Source organism: Oryzias latipes, chromosome 23, assembly GCF_053564925.1.
Source record: "Oryzias latipes strain Hd-rR chromosome 23, Olatipes_Hd-rR_3.1".
Classification (NCBI taxonomy): domain Eukaryota; kingdom Metazoa; phylum Chordata; class Actinopteri; order Beloniformes; family Adrianichthyidae; genus Oryzias; species Oryzias latipes.
Genome location: NC_136259.1, coordinates 21,805,333 through 21,826,629, shown reverse-complemented (window position 1 = coordinate 21,826,629; position 21,297 = coordinate 21,805,333). Strand labels below are relative to the sequence as shown.

The 21,297-nt window shown below is 39.0% G+C and overlaps 2 protein-coding genes across 6 annotated transcripts in view; one reads left to right on the top strand and one right to left on the bottom strand.

The window, feature by feature from the left end:
- lin7a (lin-7 homolog A (C. elegans)) overlaps window positions 1-4,750 on the bottom strand; it is a 32,943-nt gene extending 28,193 nt beyond the window's left edge. For both annotated transcript variants that reach the window (XM_004083199.4, XM_020714070.2), the window contains exon 1: window positions 4,572-4,750. In XM_004083199.4, coding sequence (XP_004083247.1) covers window positions 4,572-4,608 — 37 coding nt within the window. In that variant the 5' untranslated portion in view covers window positions 4,609-4,750. The remainder of the gene's footprint in view (window positions 1-4,571) is intronic.
- acss3 (acyl-CoA synthetase short chain family member 3) overlaps window positions 1-21,297 on the top strand; it is an 83,880-nt gene that overhangs the window by 30,008 nt on the left and 32,575 nt on the right. Inside the window, exons 1-3 of one of the 4 annotated variants that reach the window (XM_023952412.2) lie at window positions 12,759-13,166; window positions 17,290-17,434; window positions 19,023-19,211. In XM_023952412.2, coding sequence (XP_023808180.1) covers window positions 12,877-13,166; window positions 17,290-17,434; window positions 19,023-19,211 — 624 coding nt within the window. In that variant the 5' untranslated portion in view covers window positions 12,759-12,876. Of the gene's footprint in view, window positions 1-12,758; window positions 13,167-17,289; window positions 17,435-19,022; window positions 19,212-21,297 lie in introns of those variants that run through there. The other 3 variants (XM_078941863.1, XM_023952411.2, XM_023952413.2) reach the window with 3 other exon arrangements.

Genomic DNA, 21,297 nt, shown 5'->3' with positions numbered 1-21,297 from the left:
GTAATGAAGGCTTTGACGCATGACACACTCTTGTTGGGGAGATGTGTTCATGCTGGGCAGTGTTCCAGATTTTTCTGCTATAATTACTCCATTCAGACGAGAACTTGATGTAATCTATTGACAGTGTTTAGAAGGGGGATTTTCACAAAACAGCAGTCGTGTAACCAAACACATCCACGCCAGAAACTGAGCTTGTTTAAGCAGAAGGTTACTGGTTAAATTTTGACACCTGGACATCCAATTTGAAGCCTTTCAATTTGCTGAAAATGTTGCTTCATCTTTTCCGCTGAAGGAAGAAATAAGGCATAAAATAACAACCTCTCTGCTGTTCCACTTCCACCTCAGTTCAGGAGAGATACTCTCTGAATATCATGCATGCAAGAACAAAATTGTCCTGGAAGGGCCTCGCCATCTGCCTCTGACACGTTGACCCGGCTGTCCTTGACGGATTCAAAGACTCTGCTGCCTAAAGGCCCGTTCACACCGGGACGAATTTCGCCGGCGATTTTCACCGACGTTTAACGCCTCGTGACTAAACAAAGGGCACCAATGAGAGTGTGCACACCGACGCGAAAAAACGCCACGCGTCAGAGCGTCAAAAAAAAAAAACGGCTCGGGTTCGTTTTTTTTTTCCGACGCGTCGCGTCGAAATCTATTCGACCAATGAGAATGGCGCTTTTGCACACGTGTCTGGAGCTTCTGAAGTTACAGTAAAACACAACTTGGGGGCGCTCAAACACAAAACTGCCTTGCTGAACACACATACCAGCGAAGAAGATGGACGCCGAGTAGCGTCTACACAGCAGCGAAGAAATAATGACGGACATTCTAAAATATCCCCGAACCAAGCACCAGTTGGAGCAACTGGTGCTTCAAATATTCATGTTTTCTTTGTATGATTCTGACAAGCGCGTAAATACTTGCTCTCTTCTTCTGAGGGAAAAGCGACTTTAAGAAGCGTAAAGTTGCGCAGCGCCACCTTGTGTACAGGAGTATTTCTGTTTACATTAAGCGCCATCTAATGTCAGGGAATGAAATTGCATGTTCGCTCGGCTCATCGTCAGCGAAAATCGCCTGGGTGTGAACACAAAAAACGTGGCGAAAAACGCTGGCGAATAACGCCTGGCGAATATTCGTCCCGGTGTGTACGGGCCTTAATTCTATGGAAAATAAAAACATTACATTAGCTTTAATCATTTTCCTACTGAATCCATCTCCTCATATCAAATGGAAGCATAAATGAGAGCTTGCAGGGACAACAGAGGGAAAACCTTCCCACTATAACGTCTTTCCACCATTAGAAATAAGTGGGCAGTGTCTTTATGACACAATTACTCAGAAGGCTTTTATTACTGAAATAGGTACCACTGATGTAATCTTGCCCACACCTCTTAAATCCTGTGAATCACCGATATGACACAGACAGTATGACATAATCACGTTTTGAATCCCGGAACTGACCCTGCGAAAACGGCACCCAGGATTTTCTTCTCCTCAAAAGCTGTCTGAAAGGAAAATGTACATAGTCTAAGATGCTGCTTTCAAATGACAACCTCACAGGCAGATATATGCTGCAGTGAATCCACTTTCCAGAGGAACACAACTCCTCTTTCCCTCACAGTAAAAATGGGATGTTTTCACAGCCCTGCTCTGCAACGGCAGCCTGTGCTCTCACCTTTTCAACAGCTGAATACAAACAGACCAGGGACATTTAGACCAACGCTCAGAAACAACTTCCATCTTTAAGTTAATCCAGATAAACAGAATGAAAATGTACCAAAAATGAAGGTTTAAATAACCAGTTTCAGGTTATTTCAGGTTATTTGCTGCGTCTATATAAAACCCAACATATAGATCAGGGGTCACCAACCTTTTTGAAACTGAGAGCTACCTAATGGGTACTGAGTTATACAAAGGGCTACCAGTTGCCACATCTGTAGCAATTGAATCCAATGGTTGGTTTCTGCCTACAACTTGTTGGTTTGTTGATCTGTTTTTTCAGTCTGAGATTAAACAACTACATCTCTAATTTAAACAGCTGTGAACAGATTTGTTTCAGTCATTTTTATTTAAACAGAATGAATATTTATATATTGATGAGTTCCAAACTGAAAGCATAAATGCTCTTTTAAAAAAAAAGCATCAAAGAAAAAAAAGATCTAACAGTTGTGTTACTATATGTAGTGCAAACTTGTGCATTGGATGTTTTGCATGGAAACAAAAGAAAAACTCATTAGGTTATTAAAGCATTGGAATTTATTTAATCAAATATGGGTCAGACTATTCTCTTTGGAATCAGGAATCCAGGACAAGAGCGCTTTCGCTTTTCCGTTTCATCCATAACCTTTTCATAATTTAACGCTGGATGAACTGTAAAAAGCAGGGTTTTAGAAAACACACAGATATTCCGATCCATTGTTCTCTATGCTGTGTGCTCCTCACAGTCATTTCGCACACAACAACAGGAAGACGAGGGAACATGTGATGTTTTCATCCTGCTGTGACCCACTGATCCATGGGAGCTCAAAAAATGAAAAGTCCCTGCCCACTTCCTCCCTGTGTGTGTTTGCCAAAGTCAGCAAGTCAGCAACCTCAGGCCTACACCCAACTCCAGAAGACCTTCTCATTAGCAATTATAGTGTTTTCTTCAAATTGCTCTTTGGAAAAAAAATAAAGGGAAACTGTAACGTAGTCTCATTCTGACGCTGAACTATCATTAGTGCTTCAGCTGCCAACCTTTGACTGGTCGAAATCCCAAAGTCAGCCCTCCCATGTCATGCAAACATGGTCACAAGTGAAGTGAAGCAGCAAATGGCTCAGATCAAACATGGCTGCGCGCTCACCATAAAACTCCAGCTCCTTTACGAGTTCAATATTTGAGTCTTTCTTTCAGATGAGTGCGGAATGGGTATTGGCTAATATTATTTTAGTGTTAACTTCTGTACACAGCAACCATGCAAAAACTTTCCAACACTTATGATTAAAAACAATTACACATACAGGCAATTGGTTTTGGCTCATCAATACCAATTGACTTCAGTCAGATCAATTCCTGGAGAAAGATGATGAATTAATGCTTAAGCGCGTATTTTCAGCACTAGAAGTTGCTTCAGAGAATAAGTCACAGCAGCCAAAAAAGGAATAGTAAAGAAGAAAATGGTCATATATAAGTCGTACTTTTGGGACAGCGCTTCTGTATACGTCAAGCCTGGCATAAGACGTTAATGTCAGTATCAAATACTGATACACACATATAGTGTCCTCTAGTGATTGTTCGTGGAAAAATAACCAACATATTTGCCTCACGGTTATCTAATTAATGATAACAGCCATGGAGACACTTAGGTTTTCCAGATTTCAACCATCCAAGGCATTTAAGGTTAACTTCCAAGTGTTAAACTTGTAGTTTAGCCTCTAAAACTTCAGTACAGATAAAGGATTTCTTTAAAGTCCCACTCTGATCCCATTTTGATCTATTTTAAGTGTTCCAGGTGGTTTTTTGATTGTGGTAATGCTGTTTTTAGCCAACCAAACACTGGTGTTATGTTCTAGGACACGGTTTCTGCAGAGTGACAGTAGATCATTAGAAATTCAAAGTTGTGGGCGGGACTTTTGGTGTGATGTAAGCCTGTTTCCACTTCCCGTCATCCTTTTGTCTACATGCTCTCCCGTAGCCCTTCACAACCCCAATCATTTCGTGTGCATCAAATATGTCGATCAATGTTGGACGTTTCAGCCGTACAGTTTGGAGCCAGATGCCAGCTCAAATGAGGAAAACGAAGACCTCCGTGGATCTATTTGTCTGCAAGTGGATGCATCAGAATAAAGCGGAGCAGGGAGCTTGTGGTTTGCCATAGTAGCGTCTACGCCATACTTGCAAGCTTTTCCCATTTGAGTCTGCTCCGGACTGACTGATGTCAATAAAGAAATACTGAAAAATGCCATTTTAAGATTGTCCTCCTTCAGGAAAACAAGAACAAGTCCAAAACACAATTTTCATCTGAGCGGGTCTATAAAGTTGGGGTTTTGTCAGATTAGTCTCTAATATTTAAGTACAGCTGACAGATTTCTTGAAAGTATGTGGTAATTTTCAAATGTTAATCAATATTTCTATAGTAAACCTGAGAAATGGTTTGAAAACCAGGGTTATTAGGACTCTGCTCAGATGACCCCTTCGGTGTTCCCAAAGGCAACACCAGACCTCCAAAGTTGTCTCCCAAAGTATTATTTTTCACGCGCGCGATCCGTCACATGATGACATTACCCACGGGGTTACATAATACTTGTGGAGATTAGATGCTAAGAGCAGAGAGCGCGTTCGTAAAATGTTCGCGCGGAGGGACACGCGCTCGTTTGGAGGAGAGCCGCGTGCACACGGAAGCTCCACTGTCAGATGAGCCGTTTCGCCTTGAAAACCGCGCAGATCGCATCTAGGTCATACCGACGGATCTACAGGCATCCCGGGTTGCCAGATCTTGGAAGTTTGTATTTTAAACAGATGAAAGAAGCGCCAGGTGTTGTATTTTTTTCTTTAAGAAAGGAGAGAAATGGGCAAAGCCCGGGCTCCTTACCTCGCTCCAGTGTGAGCGGCTGGACCACTGTCGCCATGGCTGCTGTTTACCGGAGACTGGAGAGACGAGAGGAGCTGCAGCATCACAGACAGAGGGAGAGAGCAGCGCAGAGAGGGTGGGAGTGGTTACGGGGGCATTTATCCTGCCTCCATCTCCATCTCAGCACCTGTCACTGTCTGCTGGGACAAACAACAACAAAAAAACGCGTTTAGATCCATTAAATTCCATTGAAAGGCACATTTCCTTTCGCAAAGTAAAGCACAGTGTATACAGCTTTGTTACATTTGAAACGATCAAAACATGTTTAAGCAAAAAACACATTTTGTCAATAACTTTTACTTTAAATCCTTATAGGAAACCGTCTATAAATTGCTGCTTTTCAGACAACTTCTGTCCTTCAAGACTCTTCAGCTTTCAGGAATTTTCATTATTTAAATGAGAGTGTCAGCTTTGTGAAGCAACTTTCCGAGGTACTTTGAATGCAGCATGATTTGAAACACAGATAGAAGAGCTGGTTAATTCTAGATTGATCTAGTTCTGCAAACTCAAGCAATAAAAGAAGATTTAAGCTGCAAATGACTTTGTTGGCAAACATTAAAATGTGGTTTGGTGTGAATGCGTATGAATGTCCTGGCGATGGTCAGAGAGGCCGTAGGCGCGTACTGGCAGCAAAGCCTCTGTCAGCCTTCCCCAGGGCAGCTGAGGCTACATTAGTAGTTACCATCACCAAGTATAAATGAGGAGTGAATGAATAATAGACACATTTTAAAAACTTTGAGCATCTGGAAAAGCTCAGATAAATCCAAGCAATTATTATTATTATTACCACTTAGACCAGTTTTTTCAAGGACAACTGATTAGCCACGTCTTGAAAATGGTTTTATTTATCTTTAATTAACTTTAAGTCATCGTAAGTCTTGCATGAGTGTGAACAAAGTCAGAAATCAACTTTTGTAGTAATTTTCCTCACATTTTCCTCTTGAGTTCAAAGAAAATCACAACAATCTAAATTCAGAGAAGTACTTTTGAATAGCTTTACTTTAATATAAGAGTTAAAATGCACAACAGTGCTCAAACTTTACAGAAGCTGCTGCAGAGTCTCATTTTTAAAACCAAGCAGCTAAACAAAAGCCATAACCTATTCAGGGTTTGTCACCGAGCGCTGAAACTAGCTATGACATGCATTTGTGGGGTTTTAGGCTTCATCCACTTCACAGTGTACAACCAACTGCACTTCAGAGATCAGACGATTGCATGCATGTTTGCCATTAAGGTAAACTGTGAACTGCTGAGCCATGCAGCCTCTTATCTCTTCTGTTGGCTGCATGCGCTGCGTGCAGCTCGATAAGGACTGAACGGCGCCAGCGAACTGGAGTCAAAGAGCTTAAGGATTAATGTGTATGTGCGATTTCAAAATGAAGTCAAACCTCGCCTAGGTTACTGTAGCTCTGCTGCCTCATGGCGAGTGCTGCCCTGGCACATTTCATACATGGCCTGTCCCCACAGTTGACAGAAGTTGTGCTCTAGCATGAAGAAGAATTGGTTAGGAGGACGCCAGTCGCTGGGTGGCTTACAAACCATGGCCCTGTCATTTTCACAGCTGTTCTTAGAAAAATCCAGATACCTTTGGATACTCTGAGACAACTGAAATCAAGTGCATACCAAAACATGGGCTTATTTTTATCTGTCAGGAATGTGGGAGGCAATAACCAATCCTCCCCTCACTTTCCCAGCTGCTCGAACATCATTTGAATCTGTTTTGGTTTTACTATATGCAGCTACCAAACTATATATAAACGCCGTCCATATGTGACAGTAAATTCCAGCCGCCTCTGGTCCTATCCAGCTGTTTTCAGATGTAAACTGTAGTAAGCTAGAGGGACGAATGGAGAGGATGAAGACTTACAGAGCACGCAGAAAGAGGACACGGTGAGATTACAGGCCGCCATCCATGCAGGCTTTAATACCGTTTTTTTTAAGAGGTGGGATTATACTGCAGGATTTAAAAGCCTTTCGCTGCAAAGACATTGGCTCTGAAAGGTCTTCCTGCCTCTAATTGTGGAAGATTCCAGAAGACACCGAGAGAACAAACACACTACACCCAGAGATTAAAGTGTACATAATTGAGGAGTGTTAAATCTATTTATAGACTGATATGCTTTGAAAAAAAAACATGCAAGTTTTAGACTTTCTGTTTCTCTGAAACTTAATTGGATGTTTTTTTTTTTATGCATCTGGTGCGGAAAACTTTCTATCTTGCTCAATAACAGCTGAGATAAGCAACAGCGTCGCTCCCTGAACTGTTGTTAAAGCGAATGCTCCGTTGAGTTGACAGAAGATCAAATGTTAGTCAGACTCAGGTTAATGTAGAAATATCACATCTTTGAAACAAGCCGTAGAGCCAATCAAAAAATGATTGATGTACAATCGCAGGATAAAAATCGGAGAAAGGATGACTCGACTGGTGGCATCAAAACAAGATAAGTGGATTTAGGAGACTTTGAAGCGTTATCTATCCAGCATAATCAAGAAACGGGAAGCTACTGTGATTACAACTCAAACCTGGTGTGAACATGAAAAGGGAATGTTAGATTGTTCACCACATCTTTAGTTTAGAAAGAAACGTCTTTAAGCATTTACTGTATGTGCACTGGACTGAGTGAATGGTGAATGTGACATCACCCATATGCTAAAAATGATTTACTTCCGTTACCAAATGCAGTACATTGAGTCACCCATATTTTACGCACGTCCCCATGTTGAAGCCAGACAGCGTTAGTAAGCAGTGATTGGTCTCAGTCAACATTTCTATGGCAACCACTCTCGCCAATCAGGAGTGACCATGTGGAAATCTTTGGGATTCTGGCTTCTTGGAGCCAGCAGGCACTTTCTGGACCTGGCTACAGACAAGATGGCGCCTAACCTCATTGGCCAGAAATGGATATTATGCAACTGACCCCTTACCCACAAGGTTTCAGAATAGTTGGAAAAACTTTTTTAAGCCTTAAAATTGTGAAAACCTTAACTGTTAGGGTGGCCTGTTAAAGGATGTTTCTAGCGATATGGGAGGATGTCTGTTTTTTTTGGATGTGGATGTCTGCAGCAAGGTCCTTCTGGTTTGGATTGCCAGGGGGTGGGGGGTGTCACTCAGTCCAGTTCATACCTTTATCTTCTTGGCTGATTTTTATCTTTGGTTTGACAAAAAGCCACAGACAAAGATGATGGTTTAAATCTCCTCGATTGTTTGTGCTTCTGAATCAGGGACATTGTGTGTTTTGTGCTGCCATCTTCCAATGACTCTGCTGGGGTTTAAGACGCTGTCATTTTTTTAAATGAAAAAGACAAAACCAAGTGGAGGGGAGCCAGTTCTACAACTGTATTACGCAAAAAGCATATGAGTTAAAACCTTTGTGATTCTGTCTCTTGATCTAACGTCAGGCACAACTTTGAGTTTAGCAGTGATTCTTTCTTTAATTGACAGCACAAAGTTTCTTCAATCATATTTTATTTAGAAAAGGGATTTAAAGCAAAATGGTGTAACTGCAGCTTAATTTGGGGATCTTCAGAAGCAGACTTAACTCTAAAAATAGCCAAATGTCTCTGATGTAATCCCTTTTTAATAAGAACATTGAGGAGAGAAAAAGTTCTTTGCTTCTTCGGTACACGCTGCTCTCATGAATCCACTTAATAATTGAGGGCTGATGAATGTTTGTATCAGTGGTTCCCAATCTCTTAGCTGTAGACCAGTACCGGTCCATGGGACAGTTGGTACCATGTGACTGTTTTCTGTTTGTATTTATTCAAACCACCTTAAAAGCCACACGAGGCTGAAGTTGGTGCAGATTTTTTAGCTTCCACTGTGACAGTTATGGGTCAAGAGAAAATCTATATCACATTTTAATAGTTCATACATGAAATCTAAAGTACAAAAAGAGTTTAGCTGCAGATGTTTTACAGAGGATGAAGTTAAACTTTACCCTGAAAAGTTGAGAATAACCAGAAGCAAACAAAAAGAATCTGAAGTCCTTGTTAGTTTCATCCAGGATGGTCCGTGAAAATATTGTCTGACATTAAACCAATCTGTGGCCTGAAAAAGGTTGGGGATCACTGCTATTAATGACATTAACTGGACTCATTTAAAACCTCTCTCCAAGCAGCTGCACAGACAAACTGAGTCAGAGATGTGAAATGGCAATCATTATCTTTGCACTAATTAGATTATAAATCCATATTTTGACGTCGTCGCGGCTTCAGGATGAATCATTTGCAGGGTAAACTTGGGAAATAACCTATAACTGTTTCTGAAGTGAGATCGAGTGATTTCGGTCTCACAATCTTCTCACTCTCGTCGTGAAATGGAGAGGGCAAGACGAAGCAGCTGTGTCGAGCCGCTCTGGACCCCAGTTTAGGTCTGATTAGCCTGTTCACGCTGCTGCTACTGTAGTTGGTGCTCCGTGCACGTCAGCTGCCACAGAGCATAAGAATGATACATGTCCTGCCAGTGGTGTTGGCACTGTTGTGGGGGGGGGGATTATGGCACATTTTAAGGGAAAAAAGTGATGTAGTGAGATCTTAAGGAAGAAAACATTACAGCAGGTTTTGTTTCTCTGCCAGGAACTTGATAAATGTCCTTACAGATTGCAGTTCATGGGCTTTGCTGAAATTTATCAAGGGTAGAGGACAAGAACAAAAGAAATGGGCTTTCAAATGATTAGAAGTAAGAAAAAATAGTAATGTAGAACAAATAAATGCAATTGCATTATTGACAGAATGATGTTTTTTTACAGGAATAAAGGAAGAAAATCACATTTTAAAAGAATAATCAGGGTGTTGGATGGGATTCTTTACCCTGGAGAGGAGTGCTGGAAGCAGATGAGGTAGACTATCAGATGGACGAGTTGCTTAGCTGCTTGGAAGGGGTCGTGTCGGGATGGGGTCAGCCAGCTGGATTATGGGTATTTACCAGCAGCTTGAATGCCGTCAGCACTAGTAGAAATGTGGACTACTCAACAACACAGGAGGCCAGAATATGGAGAATGATCAAAACAGTTTTAACCGTTGTAAGCTAAACGGTTGTACACACAACAATAAAAAAAAAAAAAAAAAGAACAAAACAACTATAAAATACGGTCCATAAAACATGTAAAGCCAAAAAAAAAATCATAAGCTGGACTAAAAGTGTTAGTTCAAGAAAAGGTCTAAACTCGTGAATTAAATTTCATTGTTTTGAAGTGCAGCTTGCATCAGTCTAGAGGCCACAACAGAAACAGAGTGATTACATCAAATGTCCCTCTAAATCTTTTGAACTGCAAACAGATTCTGTTCTGTTGAGCTCACAATATCTGAGGTAAACAAGATTCAAGCAGATCAAAAAGACTGTGAGAGACTTGATCATTTTAACGCTGGAGAACCCACGAGGTCAAATTTGGCCCCTCTGTCTTTTATTTTTACATTTTAAATGAATTAATTCCTTAAATATTTTTTGATTGACTGGCAGCTGTTGATTGCCAATACCAAAAATAAACGGACAAAACAAAACATTTTTGTTAAATTAATTTTAAAAGCCCAGAAGAAAATTGTTCTTGGGTGCTTCAGGGTTAAATTTTTAAAAATAAAAAAAAATGAAATCCAAAGAAATCCTGAAACAGTGAAAAATGCGTTATGGAGGTAGATATTGTGAAATTAGCAGAATTTTTAATAAATAAAGTTTGTTTCATTCAAACGTAAAAAGAATAGTCCTTTACTGTTAATGTAAAAGGGTAATGCACAATTTAAAGTCACATTAAGAAATGATCATTTATTTTTTGGCAATTCGTTGAAGTTTGGAAAAAACCTTGCCTTTTGTAATTGCACTAACCTATCCTGTTTTATTTTCTCCAGTTTTACTCCCAGTTTTTTCAATATATGGTTAAAAAATGTCCATAAAAGGAAAAGTTGGCACAAAAGTTTCCTGGTCCTAATAATACATGTACTGTTTATTATGGACTTTAATAGACTTTATGGACTTTAAGTCTTTGGTCATTTGAGTATTTTATAATTATAATCAATGCATAAATATAGTAAGAGGCCATCAACAAGCAAAAAACAAATCCAAAGCACAAAAAATTAATCCTAAAGGAAGCAACTACAGAGGAAACAAGAGAGGCCCTAGTAATAAAACTTTGAGGCACACCATACATTTCTTCAGCAATAACAGTAAAGCTTCTGTTGGCCTAAAAAGGACCTAAACCATCCCAACTCCAAAGTCTGGCAGCAAATATTTTATTATTTTTTTCAATAATTGCAAATTCTGCTGGTCTGGTTCATAAATTTTAAACCATGGAAGGACATTTTCCAATGATAATTTTAGTGCAGGGCTTTGGTTGTTGCAGATCAATAAAAGCTGCACACAAAGCTGAGAGAAAAATCGATTTCCCTCCAGACTAAATGTAGTGAGAGAGCAGATTCATGTGTTTTGTAATAATTTCTATTCAGGTGCTTGTTGCATCACTGGATGATATAAAATCTGATTTTTATCAGTTCCATGCGCAGGAAATTTCCTGTGGTACTTTCAGTTTAAATGCTGTTCACAGGAATGCGCTGGAATCACCGATAACCGTTGACCTGAAAAAAACTGACATGACATCATTGGCTTTGCTGCCAACAAGTCCATATGCTTTCCATCCCATTATCAAGGCAAACCTCTTCACAAACAAGCAAATATTCTGAAAACTATTCAAATGTAAACCAGAATGGTGGGTTACCATGTAGATGAAGACAAAGAGGTTTTAAACAAATTTTAAGCCCAATTTAAGGTTTTTTGCTGGACAAATTGTTGTTGATGGTCCTTTGTTATTCCCCCCCCCCCCCCCCCTTTCAGGTTTGAAGGGAACCTGGCATGTTTCTTCTTCTTCCTCAGATGATTAATTGAATTTCGATTTCAATTTTATAAATATTTATATAGCCCAAAATTACAACAATAGTCCTCTCAATGGGCATCATACCATAATTGTATAGATACTGGTCATTGAATGGGCTCATAAAAGGCCGGTTCAACGTGTTCCAAGGTTTCGTTCTGAGCCTCTCTGGGATGTTTTCAGCTGTTTGTTTTGGGTCAATAACCGGTTGGGAGGCTCATGATCTATGACTAAGGCTGAGCAGCCCATCCCCAAATGTCCTTGGTAGTCTTGAGGTTTCATTGTTCCAAACAATGTTCCAAACATCCAGCATTGGAAGCTGATACAGTAATTAGCAGTGAATTATAAATCCACAGAATTATCCTGCACCTCAAAAACTATAAGTACTGCTAATTTTTCAGCAATGTGCTCAATATTGACTCTCTACATTAGAACCATCTATGGAATACATAACATAAAGATATCCTGTGATCCTATCTTTGCAAACTGATGAATTTAGTTGTACAGTTTTTCATCTCATGATGGTCAAAACTGCATTCTTCTCATATTGTCTGCTGAAATGAAGATAGGTGAACCACAGTACAGGTTTGTAACACAACTTGTTCAATCGAATAAATCCATTGAAACAATTAAATACTCAGTCTGAAACATGAGCCTATTTGGATGAACACACAGCTGATATTCTGGTAATGGTCAATGTTTTTTTTATACCAATTTGGTAAAATGTAGGCACATGTGACCATCTCTCACAGCACACTGGTTGAAAAACACTGGTTTAGATATCACTTGATTAACTTCGCCTGTACTGTTCATAAAGATGTCCTGGATCCATTTTAGATCAGTGAATCGAATCATTCTAAATGAACCAATATCAGCCACGAATAGTATCGTCAATCTAAAATTATGATATGAATCAAATTGTTCAAATGAATTGTTAGACCCCTACCAGAAGAGCATGTTAAAAACACTCAAACCAGGATTTTTGTGCTCAAACTGAATTCTAAAACAGGTTAGATGGTCTTAATCAAAAATGTGCTCTTAAAAATATAATTTCTTGGTTAAAATAACAAGTTTTATTTCAAAGCTCGCGATGAACGGCAAGAGCTCTTTTTGTTCTGATTTCAGACAATAGATGTGCTTTCATTCATCATTTTTTGCAAATTTGTCACACACATCCACGTCCCCTTCGTGACCCACAGACCCACGGGGTCAGTCTCTGTAACAACTCCTGCTGGAGACTTCTTTCCCGGTCCACAGTTCACATTCCTGCAGTGGAAGAATTCTTGCAGAGCTTTTATTCTGCCCCTTTAAGGGGCCTCAAGTGACGCCGCCTTCAGTTCAGCCGCGGAGGAAAACTTATTCTGACTTTGCAGAAGGAAGCTACTTTCCAGGATAAACGCGCAGCCGCGATGCAGCTCCAAATAAAGCACCTAGTGCGCCTGAATCCCCGCGTCGCTGTGCAGCGCAGGAGGCTCCCCGGGAGGAAACTTTGGTCCTGCTGCGAAACTGCAACACGGCCGCACGCGGGTGCAGGAGCGTGGAGCTGCAGGTTTTACGCATCCGACTGCGCATACAGCCGAGCCTTCTCCGCGGCCAGAGAGCAGCCCGATGTTTTCTGGGGGGAGAAGGGACTCGATATAGACTGGTTTGAACCGTGGACCAAAACTTTGCACGTTGAGGACCCGGTGTTCCCAAACTGGTAGGTTCTCAGCACACAAGTGACGATCATGGGAAACACCCGCAGACCAGAACAAGACAAAACAATACATATCTAAGCTTATCTTGAGTTTATAAGGCACTGCAATGTAAACAAATACAATGAAATTGACAGTTTTTTAAATCCTCTTTTTACAGTAATTTTGTGTTAGGCTTTCCAGGGAAAACATGAGCATCCTGAAAATCATAGTGTGGAAAAAATGCTTTAAGATCTAAATATTTTTAAGCACAGATGTGACACTTTCCTACATTTTCAGATTCACAGCACAGATTGTTATGTTTTGCTAGGAGGGAATCAAATGTATGTTTTTAATCGTCATTTGTCCTGATTTAGTGTTGTTTTCTCCTATAAGATCTTTCCTGCAAATTTCTGCTAAAATTCTTCTTCAACACCAACTCAACTTTACAGACAACCCAAATATATGCTTCTCCGCCTTTTGGGATGCAGATTTGACCTTTGCCATACCTGAAAGATAGGGATGCCACAATTCTTGGTTTGAAACTGAACCGTATATTACACCATTGAGCCGAATCATGCAGCCCTGCTGTAAACCAGTATGTTTACGTTGAACATGTCTAAAACACGTTTTGCTAAATTGAAGCAGGATTTTTTTATCTATTGTTTAATTACATCACACCAGGTTTAGTATAAGCTCCCAGTCCACAGTTCACATTCCTGCAGTGGAAGAATTCTTGCAGAGGTTTGCAAAGGTTTTCGTTTCATTGTTTCTTGCATATGAACACATACAAAAAAAGATGTTTCTGAATTTGTGAATTATAAAACGTTGATTTGTAATTCACAAATCATAAATTGAACCAAAACAAAAGCATGACCCAAAAAACAAGAGGTTTAAGCCAAATGATGGGGAAGGTGAATTGTTGCATCCCCACTAAAGGATCAGACCCAATTTTTGGATTTGTGCAACCCATTGACTGTTTATGGAGAACTGGACTGAGTGGCCCCTCCCCCCATGGGTTCCAAACAGGAAGTACCCCCTGGCTCCTAGAAGCCAAACGGCGTAGACTTCTATAGAGAAATAATTACCTGTTACTCAGTCATTAGGTTTGTCAAAATAATCATATCTGGATCTGATACATTTTTTAAAACATGTTTTGATAATCCTAATTTTTGTAATGATACGTTTTCTTTATCGCGCATTATTAAAGTTATAAACTGACCAATCAGATGCCTCAGTAAAAGCATGTGATCCCTCTGGCCCCCACCTCGAACGTTTGATTGATGGATTCTCCCGAGGCGCTTTCAGTCAAAGGGGTGTGGACTTCGGACAAAATTACTTTTGATTGGCGACAGTAGTTTCCATAGAAATGCGACTCAGACCAATCACTGTCGTCTGGCTCCAACATGGCGACGCCTGTATCGTGGAAAAAAGGCAACTGAATTGTCTTCATTCCGCTGGAGCCGGAGGTAAGGCCTTTTTTATGGTGACATCACATCTGCTCAGTCCAGTTCTCCAAATACAGTCAATGGTGCAACCCAACATTTGGCAGCTTGAATCCTGTGGTTCAATTCTAGCCTACAGAACAAATCCTCCACAGATGATCTTAAGATTCTGCTACACATCTTGTTTTTAATCAGCCGAAAAGGCCAGACGTGGTCAACCTAATGGCAACTTTTCAGCTAAACTCCCTCATCTTGGTCTCCAATACTTCAGGTTTTGCTGTTCTGCCAACAAACGGCGACTGGTTGTTCCTGCACCACACAGCAAAAGATTACAAGCTAAAGGCTTTAGCTCTGTGGTCCACAGTGAGAGAATTGACCTAATCAGCTCCATGCAATCTGCTGCCTCATTACTCATTGAAGAAACACCAATGATTAACCTCATCTACATCTTCTCATGCACTTACGAGATCAACCTTTGACATTTCATCTCCTAACTTAGAATATGTCGACTCTGACTTAGTTTTTTTGTGTATGAATCTCATTCAGCAGATGATTTAGATCAGTCTGCAGAATGACTAACGGTAAAGGTTAAGACTGAACTCAATAATTATAATAACTAATATTTAGAGATGAATTCCGGTCATCAGTTAAAAAAACAACAATTCCTGTTTTTGAGGATTTGTTGCAGCTGAAGGCCAGTCCCATAGTCTTATACTCCGACCTCAGTGTTTCACTGTGGCAGTTTCCTTTCTAGAGTTTAATTTTTGTCTCTTCATCTGTCACAAAAGTAGCAGATATATTTTTTTCACCAGTAAAAATCAGAGACTTTGAAAATTTCCATCCTAGTTTATGATGCTTGTAGGGAAAAATGGATATAACCCCTCTGGCACCAGCCTTAATCATTTCATTCCAAAAAGTTTAAATCATTTTCTTTGTGTCGTAAACAATATTTTCTCTAGAAATTAACAAAAAAATGAACCAAATAAAGCAACAATAAACCCCTCAAGCTTAAATAAATCCTCTAAATAAAGATATTGAAAATTTGTTCTGTGCTACCATGACCCTAATAATACATTTATACCAGGGGTGGGCAATTATTTTGACCCGCGGGCCACATAGGGTTCTAAAATTGGATAGAAGGGCCGGACCAGGAGCAGATGCGTGGAGTGAGAAAGGGAAAAATGGAATCTGGATGACAACATTTGGATTGAAAATTAAGTTTTAAAACAGAACATTTTAGAGTTTTTAGGTTCAAACTTTTGTCCTCATTTTAGAGACAATTGCACCAACGGCTTGAAGAACCACATGTAGAACTTAGAGAAATGCTGCGTTCATGTTGTGTTTGACTGATTGGAATAATAAACAACAAATCTTCCAACACCACATGGATGCTAGAGCGGGGTCCCCAAATGTTTTCTTAAGGGCCACAATAACTCTTTTTCTTTAAAACTTTAAACTTCTTTTATCTTTCTTTTATTGTAATGCCCTATAATAAAGTTGTATTAATGTTTATGTCTTCTGTTCTGTTTGACAGGGATTTTAGAAGGTTTCAGGTTGGAGCACAGACTGCAGAAGGGGGGAATAAAATGTCACATTCTATGCGGTTCTTGATCGTGTTGCCAGATAAAAATAAAAAAAATGGGTCTCTGATATTGTTCAGGGGTCGGACCAAACATGGAGGCGGGCCAGATCCAGCCCGCGGGCCGTAGTTTGCCCACCCCTGATTTATAGCATAAATCATTTTCCAATTAATGAACGTGAGAACCCATTTTTGAAAAATACTGTTCAGAAAATTTTTGACAAAATACAGCTGTGCATTCAAACATATCATAACATAAACTCACATCTGCAGTATTAATTTAATGTATTGCCAGTAACGTAAACATTTTTTTGAAAGCTTCAGAAAACTACTGAAATATGGTACGTCTGCTTAAAAAAAACTCTAGTTGAATGACTTTATTTTCAAATTGCATAAAACTTTATCAAACAGTTTTATCAACATCTATAATTCTAACATTGTAAGGGCTTTGAGTGTCTAGAAACGTGCAGAAAAATCGAATCTATTATTATTATTATTATTATTATTATTATTATTATTATTATTATTATTATTATTATTATTATTATTGTTAAAATAAGCATAACAAAGTCCTGTAATTAATTTTGTGTGTGATCATCACACTTTTTGTGGTGTCTGATTGTGGTCCAGATTGAGTGAAAGAGGAAACCGCCCTGCCTGTGCTCTACAAGACAGATGGCATATCTGGCAGGTATTCTGTAAAAATGATGTCTTTGATTAAACTCATTGGTTTCCTTGAGTTTTTGTTTCTTTTTTGTTTTTTAGCACTTATCATACATCAAACTCGGGAAACAAAAATGGCGAGCAATATTGGAGCTACCCAGTCGTACAGTTTTGAGCCAGATTCCAGCTCAGACAATATGACTAAAGAAATACTCAAAAACATAGTTTTAATTTGAATTTATTCATATATGTCCTCCATCACGAGAAAAATGCTACAGGAACATGTTAGAATCACCATTTTCATTGGAGTTGGTCTTTTTTGTCATTCAAAGCAGCTTCAGATCTTCAGCAAAGAGTTTTTTGCTTCGGAGGTGGAGGGACCAGAAGAAGAACTGTGAATTTGCCTTTTTACACATGACCTTTGTGTGCTGACTGATTGAAAATGTGCCTTTACTTTGTCAGGTTTGTTGGAGGGAGGCTGAACATGTGCTACAACGCTGTGGATCGTCACGTAGAAAGTGGCCGTGGAGAGCAGCCTGCCATCATTCATGACAGCCCGGTGACTGGAACTAAAAAGATTATCACTTACGGGGAACTCCAAGCCCAGGTAAAAGTTTGACTCAAAATACCCGAGTCACTGGCACATTGGTCATATTAGTAAAGCGTTGGATTTTTTGATAAAATGAATTAATTTTTTTCATTGTATTTATTTCCCCCAAAATATCTTTATTTTGATTTTTCAAAGCTTTAAACAACATCACAACAACAAAGCATTTCAACTATGGGGTAAATATAACCAATATATCCAGTTACACTCCTCCAAAAGTATTGGATCACTGGGCATTCCCACAAGCAGTGGATTAAAGTTCCTTTGTCCACGTTGCACTGGAATGTCTGGGAATATGTGGTTTAGCATGCTAGATGTAGGGAAAGTATGCATCAACCATTTATATTGTAGCAGCTTAAATATTGTGTTAATTGATTGGGCCTGAGCCTTCAGACAAGCCATTTCTTAGTCATCTTCAGAAATGTCTTCTGATATGTCAATCTTCCACGCTTCTAGCTTTTTTGAAATATTACATTTCTCACACAGCTGACTAAATGACATTTGGTTGTTAGCTGAGGTCTGGAACTGTTTTAATACCTTTGGTGAACCGTGTCTTAAATCTGCCATCTGCGCTGCCGGGTATAAAATGGTTATTAGCCCAGATAGGTGAGAATTGTGATAACACTGATGTGTCTCCAACATGTTTATATGAAGAGTTCCATATTGAAGTTGAATTAAAAAAAAGGGTTATTTGTTTGCCTAATTAACCCTGCAGGGCTGACTGAATATAAGTATTGGTTAAGAGGAAGCTCACATGTTTTAGTTTTCTCAACAGTAACCCAAGATGGAGGAGCCCAGAAAAGTAGTACACTGTTAACCTAAATTGGGCTGACATGTTGTAATTTTTTAAAATGGTCAAAGTTAGCAGGAATGTTTACACTCTGAAATAGTTTCAATGTTTTTATTCAGAACGCTAGAATGAGTCAAATATGAAGGAAGAGAACGATGGAAAAATAAAGCAAACTCAGCAAAGAGACAGTTTAGTTCCAACATGACATGAAAAATAAAAAATAAAAATATATATTTTTAAATTTCTTTTATTATTATTATTTTTTAAATAAAAAAGTAGGTTTGGACAAACCAAAATGTCCTTTTTATTAATAAAATATCTGGATTTTCTGCTTAGCTTTTTCAGAAACGAGAAAAAGGTTTAAAGACCCACTCAGTTGAAAAATCATGTCTTGGGTGTTTTTAACTCATTGTTGATAAATGACGTATAAAAGTAAATCAGGCTCAAAACTGCATTTCAGATCATTTCTTTATTCAAATTGTTGTGAATCAGGTGCAGATGAAAAAATGTAGTGTGAAAAAAATCTTATTCATTATGTAGAAAATTCATCCCGCCCACCACCCAGAAGCAAATTTCTAATGAACTGCTGTTGCTCTGCAGAAACTATGTCCTTAGAGTTTGGCTAAAAAGAGCATAATCATGATTAAAAGACCACTGGGAACGCTTTAAGATAGATCAAAAGATGATCCGAGTGAGAAAATGAATCAATAGTTTTGGCTTTTTACCTCATTTTTTCCTTTATAACCTGATATGAGTTCTGTCTGGGACTCATCCATGCTCCCCTGCTTCATCCTTCAGGTGTCCAAACTAGCTGGAGTCCTCGTCAAGAATGGGGTTCGCCAAGGAGATCTCGTTGTCATCTACATGCCGATGGTGCCAGAAGCTATGATTGCCATGCTGGCTTGTGCTCGGATCGGTGCCCCGCACAGCCTCATCTTCGGAGGCTTTGCTTCCAAAGAACTTTCCGTCCGCATCGATCATGCCAAAGTAAGAATTCTTTTCTTTTGGAATTATGAAATTATACCAAATTTAACCCTTTGTAAACCTTTGCTATTATATATGATGGAGGCATTTCTGAGACACCTAACCCATTAGCAGGATTCAAGCTTTCCTTAAAAACCCATTGTATGTAACCTGATCTATGTGTTCTGTAGTGCAGTGGTGTCAAACTCAATTGCACAGGGGGCTAAAAACTCACAACACACTTTGAGTCGCGGGCCGAACAGGATAAACATTTGTTGAACACACTAAAACTAAACTTTAAAACTTTTGAAACATAGCTTTCTTGAACATAAATATGAATAATAAACAGAAAGGAATATTATTCCTGTCTTTATTAAATATCTTATAATATTTTGATAAAATAAAAATGTAAAAACAAATCCTTTCGAAATTATGCCAGTTAGAAGTGAAGTAAATGTCAAACAAAAACAAAGTTAACATTTCTTTACTTTGATGTCATTGTAAGGTTTTAAAGCATTTCGTTATATCTGTTTAGAAAATCTTATTTTGATGTATGTTTTATTATTAAGCATCTTCGTTAAAAAGAGTTTATTTCAACTGAGGTTGAAGTTTTTCAAGTTTATTTAGACAGAGCCATTAGTTTACATCACTTTCTGTTAAATATCTCTCTAACTTGCTCTTAAACTTGGTGTTTACAGTCATTTTAAATATAAAAAATTAAACTTACTTTTTAAACAATGCTTATATCTAATTTAAAAAATATGCTTTCATTTTTTTGTGGATACCAATCAAAGGGTTTAAAAAACATCTGAATTCCAAAAATAAATAGAATTTTCTGCCAATTCTTTGATGTAGTGCGCTGTAGAGGGTAAGAATCTGGTGAGTGATCTGAGTCCTGCTAAGTGTCTCTATTTCTAAAGAAGCAGAGCAGTAATGTGTGCAGCTAATGATTTTCACAGCACCAGCTTTCATGCTTTGTTAAGAATGGGTGGCACTCGTCCTGTAGAATGTGTGGAATACTGAAAGGCTGGGTGCCTGCGGCCTGTTTGTTTCATTAAGCTCAAAAATGAGTCGTTCACAAAGGAGAGCTTTTGCTTGAGTCTCTGCGGCAGCTGGCACGCTCCCAGGAATCATATCGGCACAGAGATGTCTGAAAGATGGAGAGAAAGAAGAAAATCCCCCGACAGCCTGAATGCTTTTTGAGAATAAAGACTTCTGTTGATGATTGTGTCATTACAAGAACGGTATTAATTAGCGCCGAGCGCACTGCTTAGCTGGAGGTAATGGTAATAATTAATTAATTTACATTCATTGTACTGATGATGTGAATAAAAAAAGATTCTTTTTTGTCCAAAGTCGTGCCAAAGAATTCTTAGCAGAGGCCTGATCTGTACTTTGTGGTCAATCCATGCTAATGGATTATGTCTTTGTCGTAATCTAAAAAAAAAAAAGCAAAAAGTCCCACTCGAATCATCTTTTAATCCATTTTCTGAGTGTCTTAATGTCTTATATTTATGATGATGCCAATTTTTTTTAGCATAAATTGAAAGAACGGTGTTCTTTTCTACCATAAAGTTTCTGCACAGCGGTAATGGTGTATTAGAAATTCACCTTGTTAAGTTAAATTTGTGGCATGGAGTAAGCCTGCCCTCCTTTCCCACTATACCTGTGTTTACATGCCCTTTACAGCCCCTCACAGCCCCAAGCTAATATAAGTGGTGCAACAAAAAAAGAGCTATCCCTCCATGAAATTTTCCAGCTCAGACGAGGAAAACAAAGACATTCATTGATCTAGATGTCTACAAGTTTATGCATCAGAATGGAGCGGTGCAGGAACGCTTGCTGCTGTAGGTCCTACATCACAGCGACAAGCTTTTTCACATGTCATTTTTTCATCTGCTCCCGATTCACAGCAATTTGTATAAAGAAATACTCAGAAATGCAATGTGAGGCTTAATTTTCTTCATGTACGTGCTCCATCATCAGAACAATGCCAGAAGAACAGGTTCAAAACACCAAAACCCCACTTTTCATCGGAGTGGATCTAGTCGGTCTGACTTGTTGTTTTGGGGGTTATGGTGCTGCTGAGCTACAGCCTGATAAATGGACA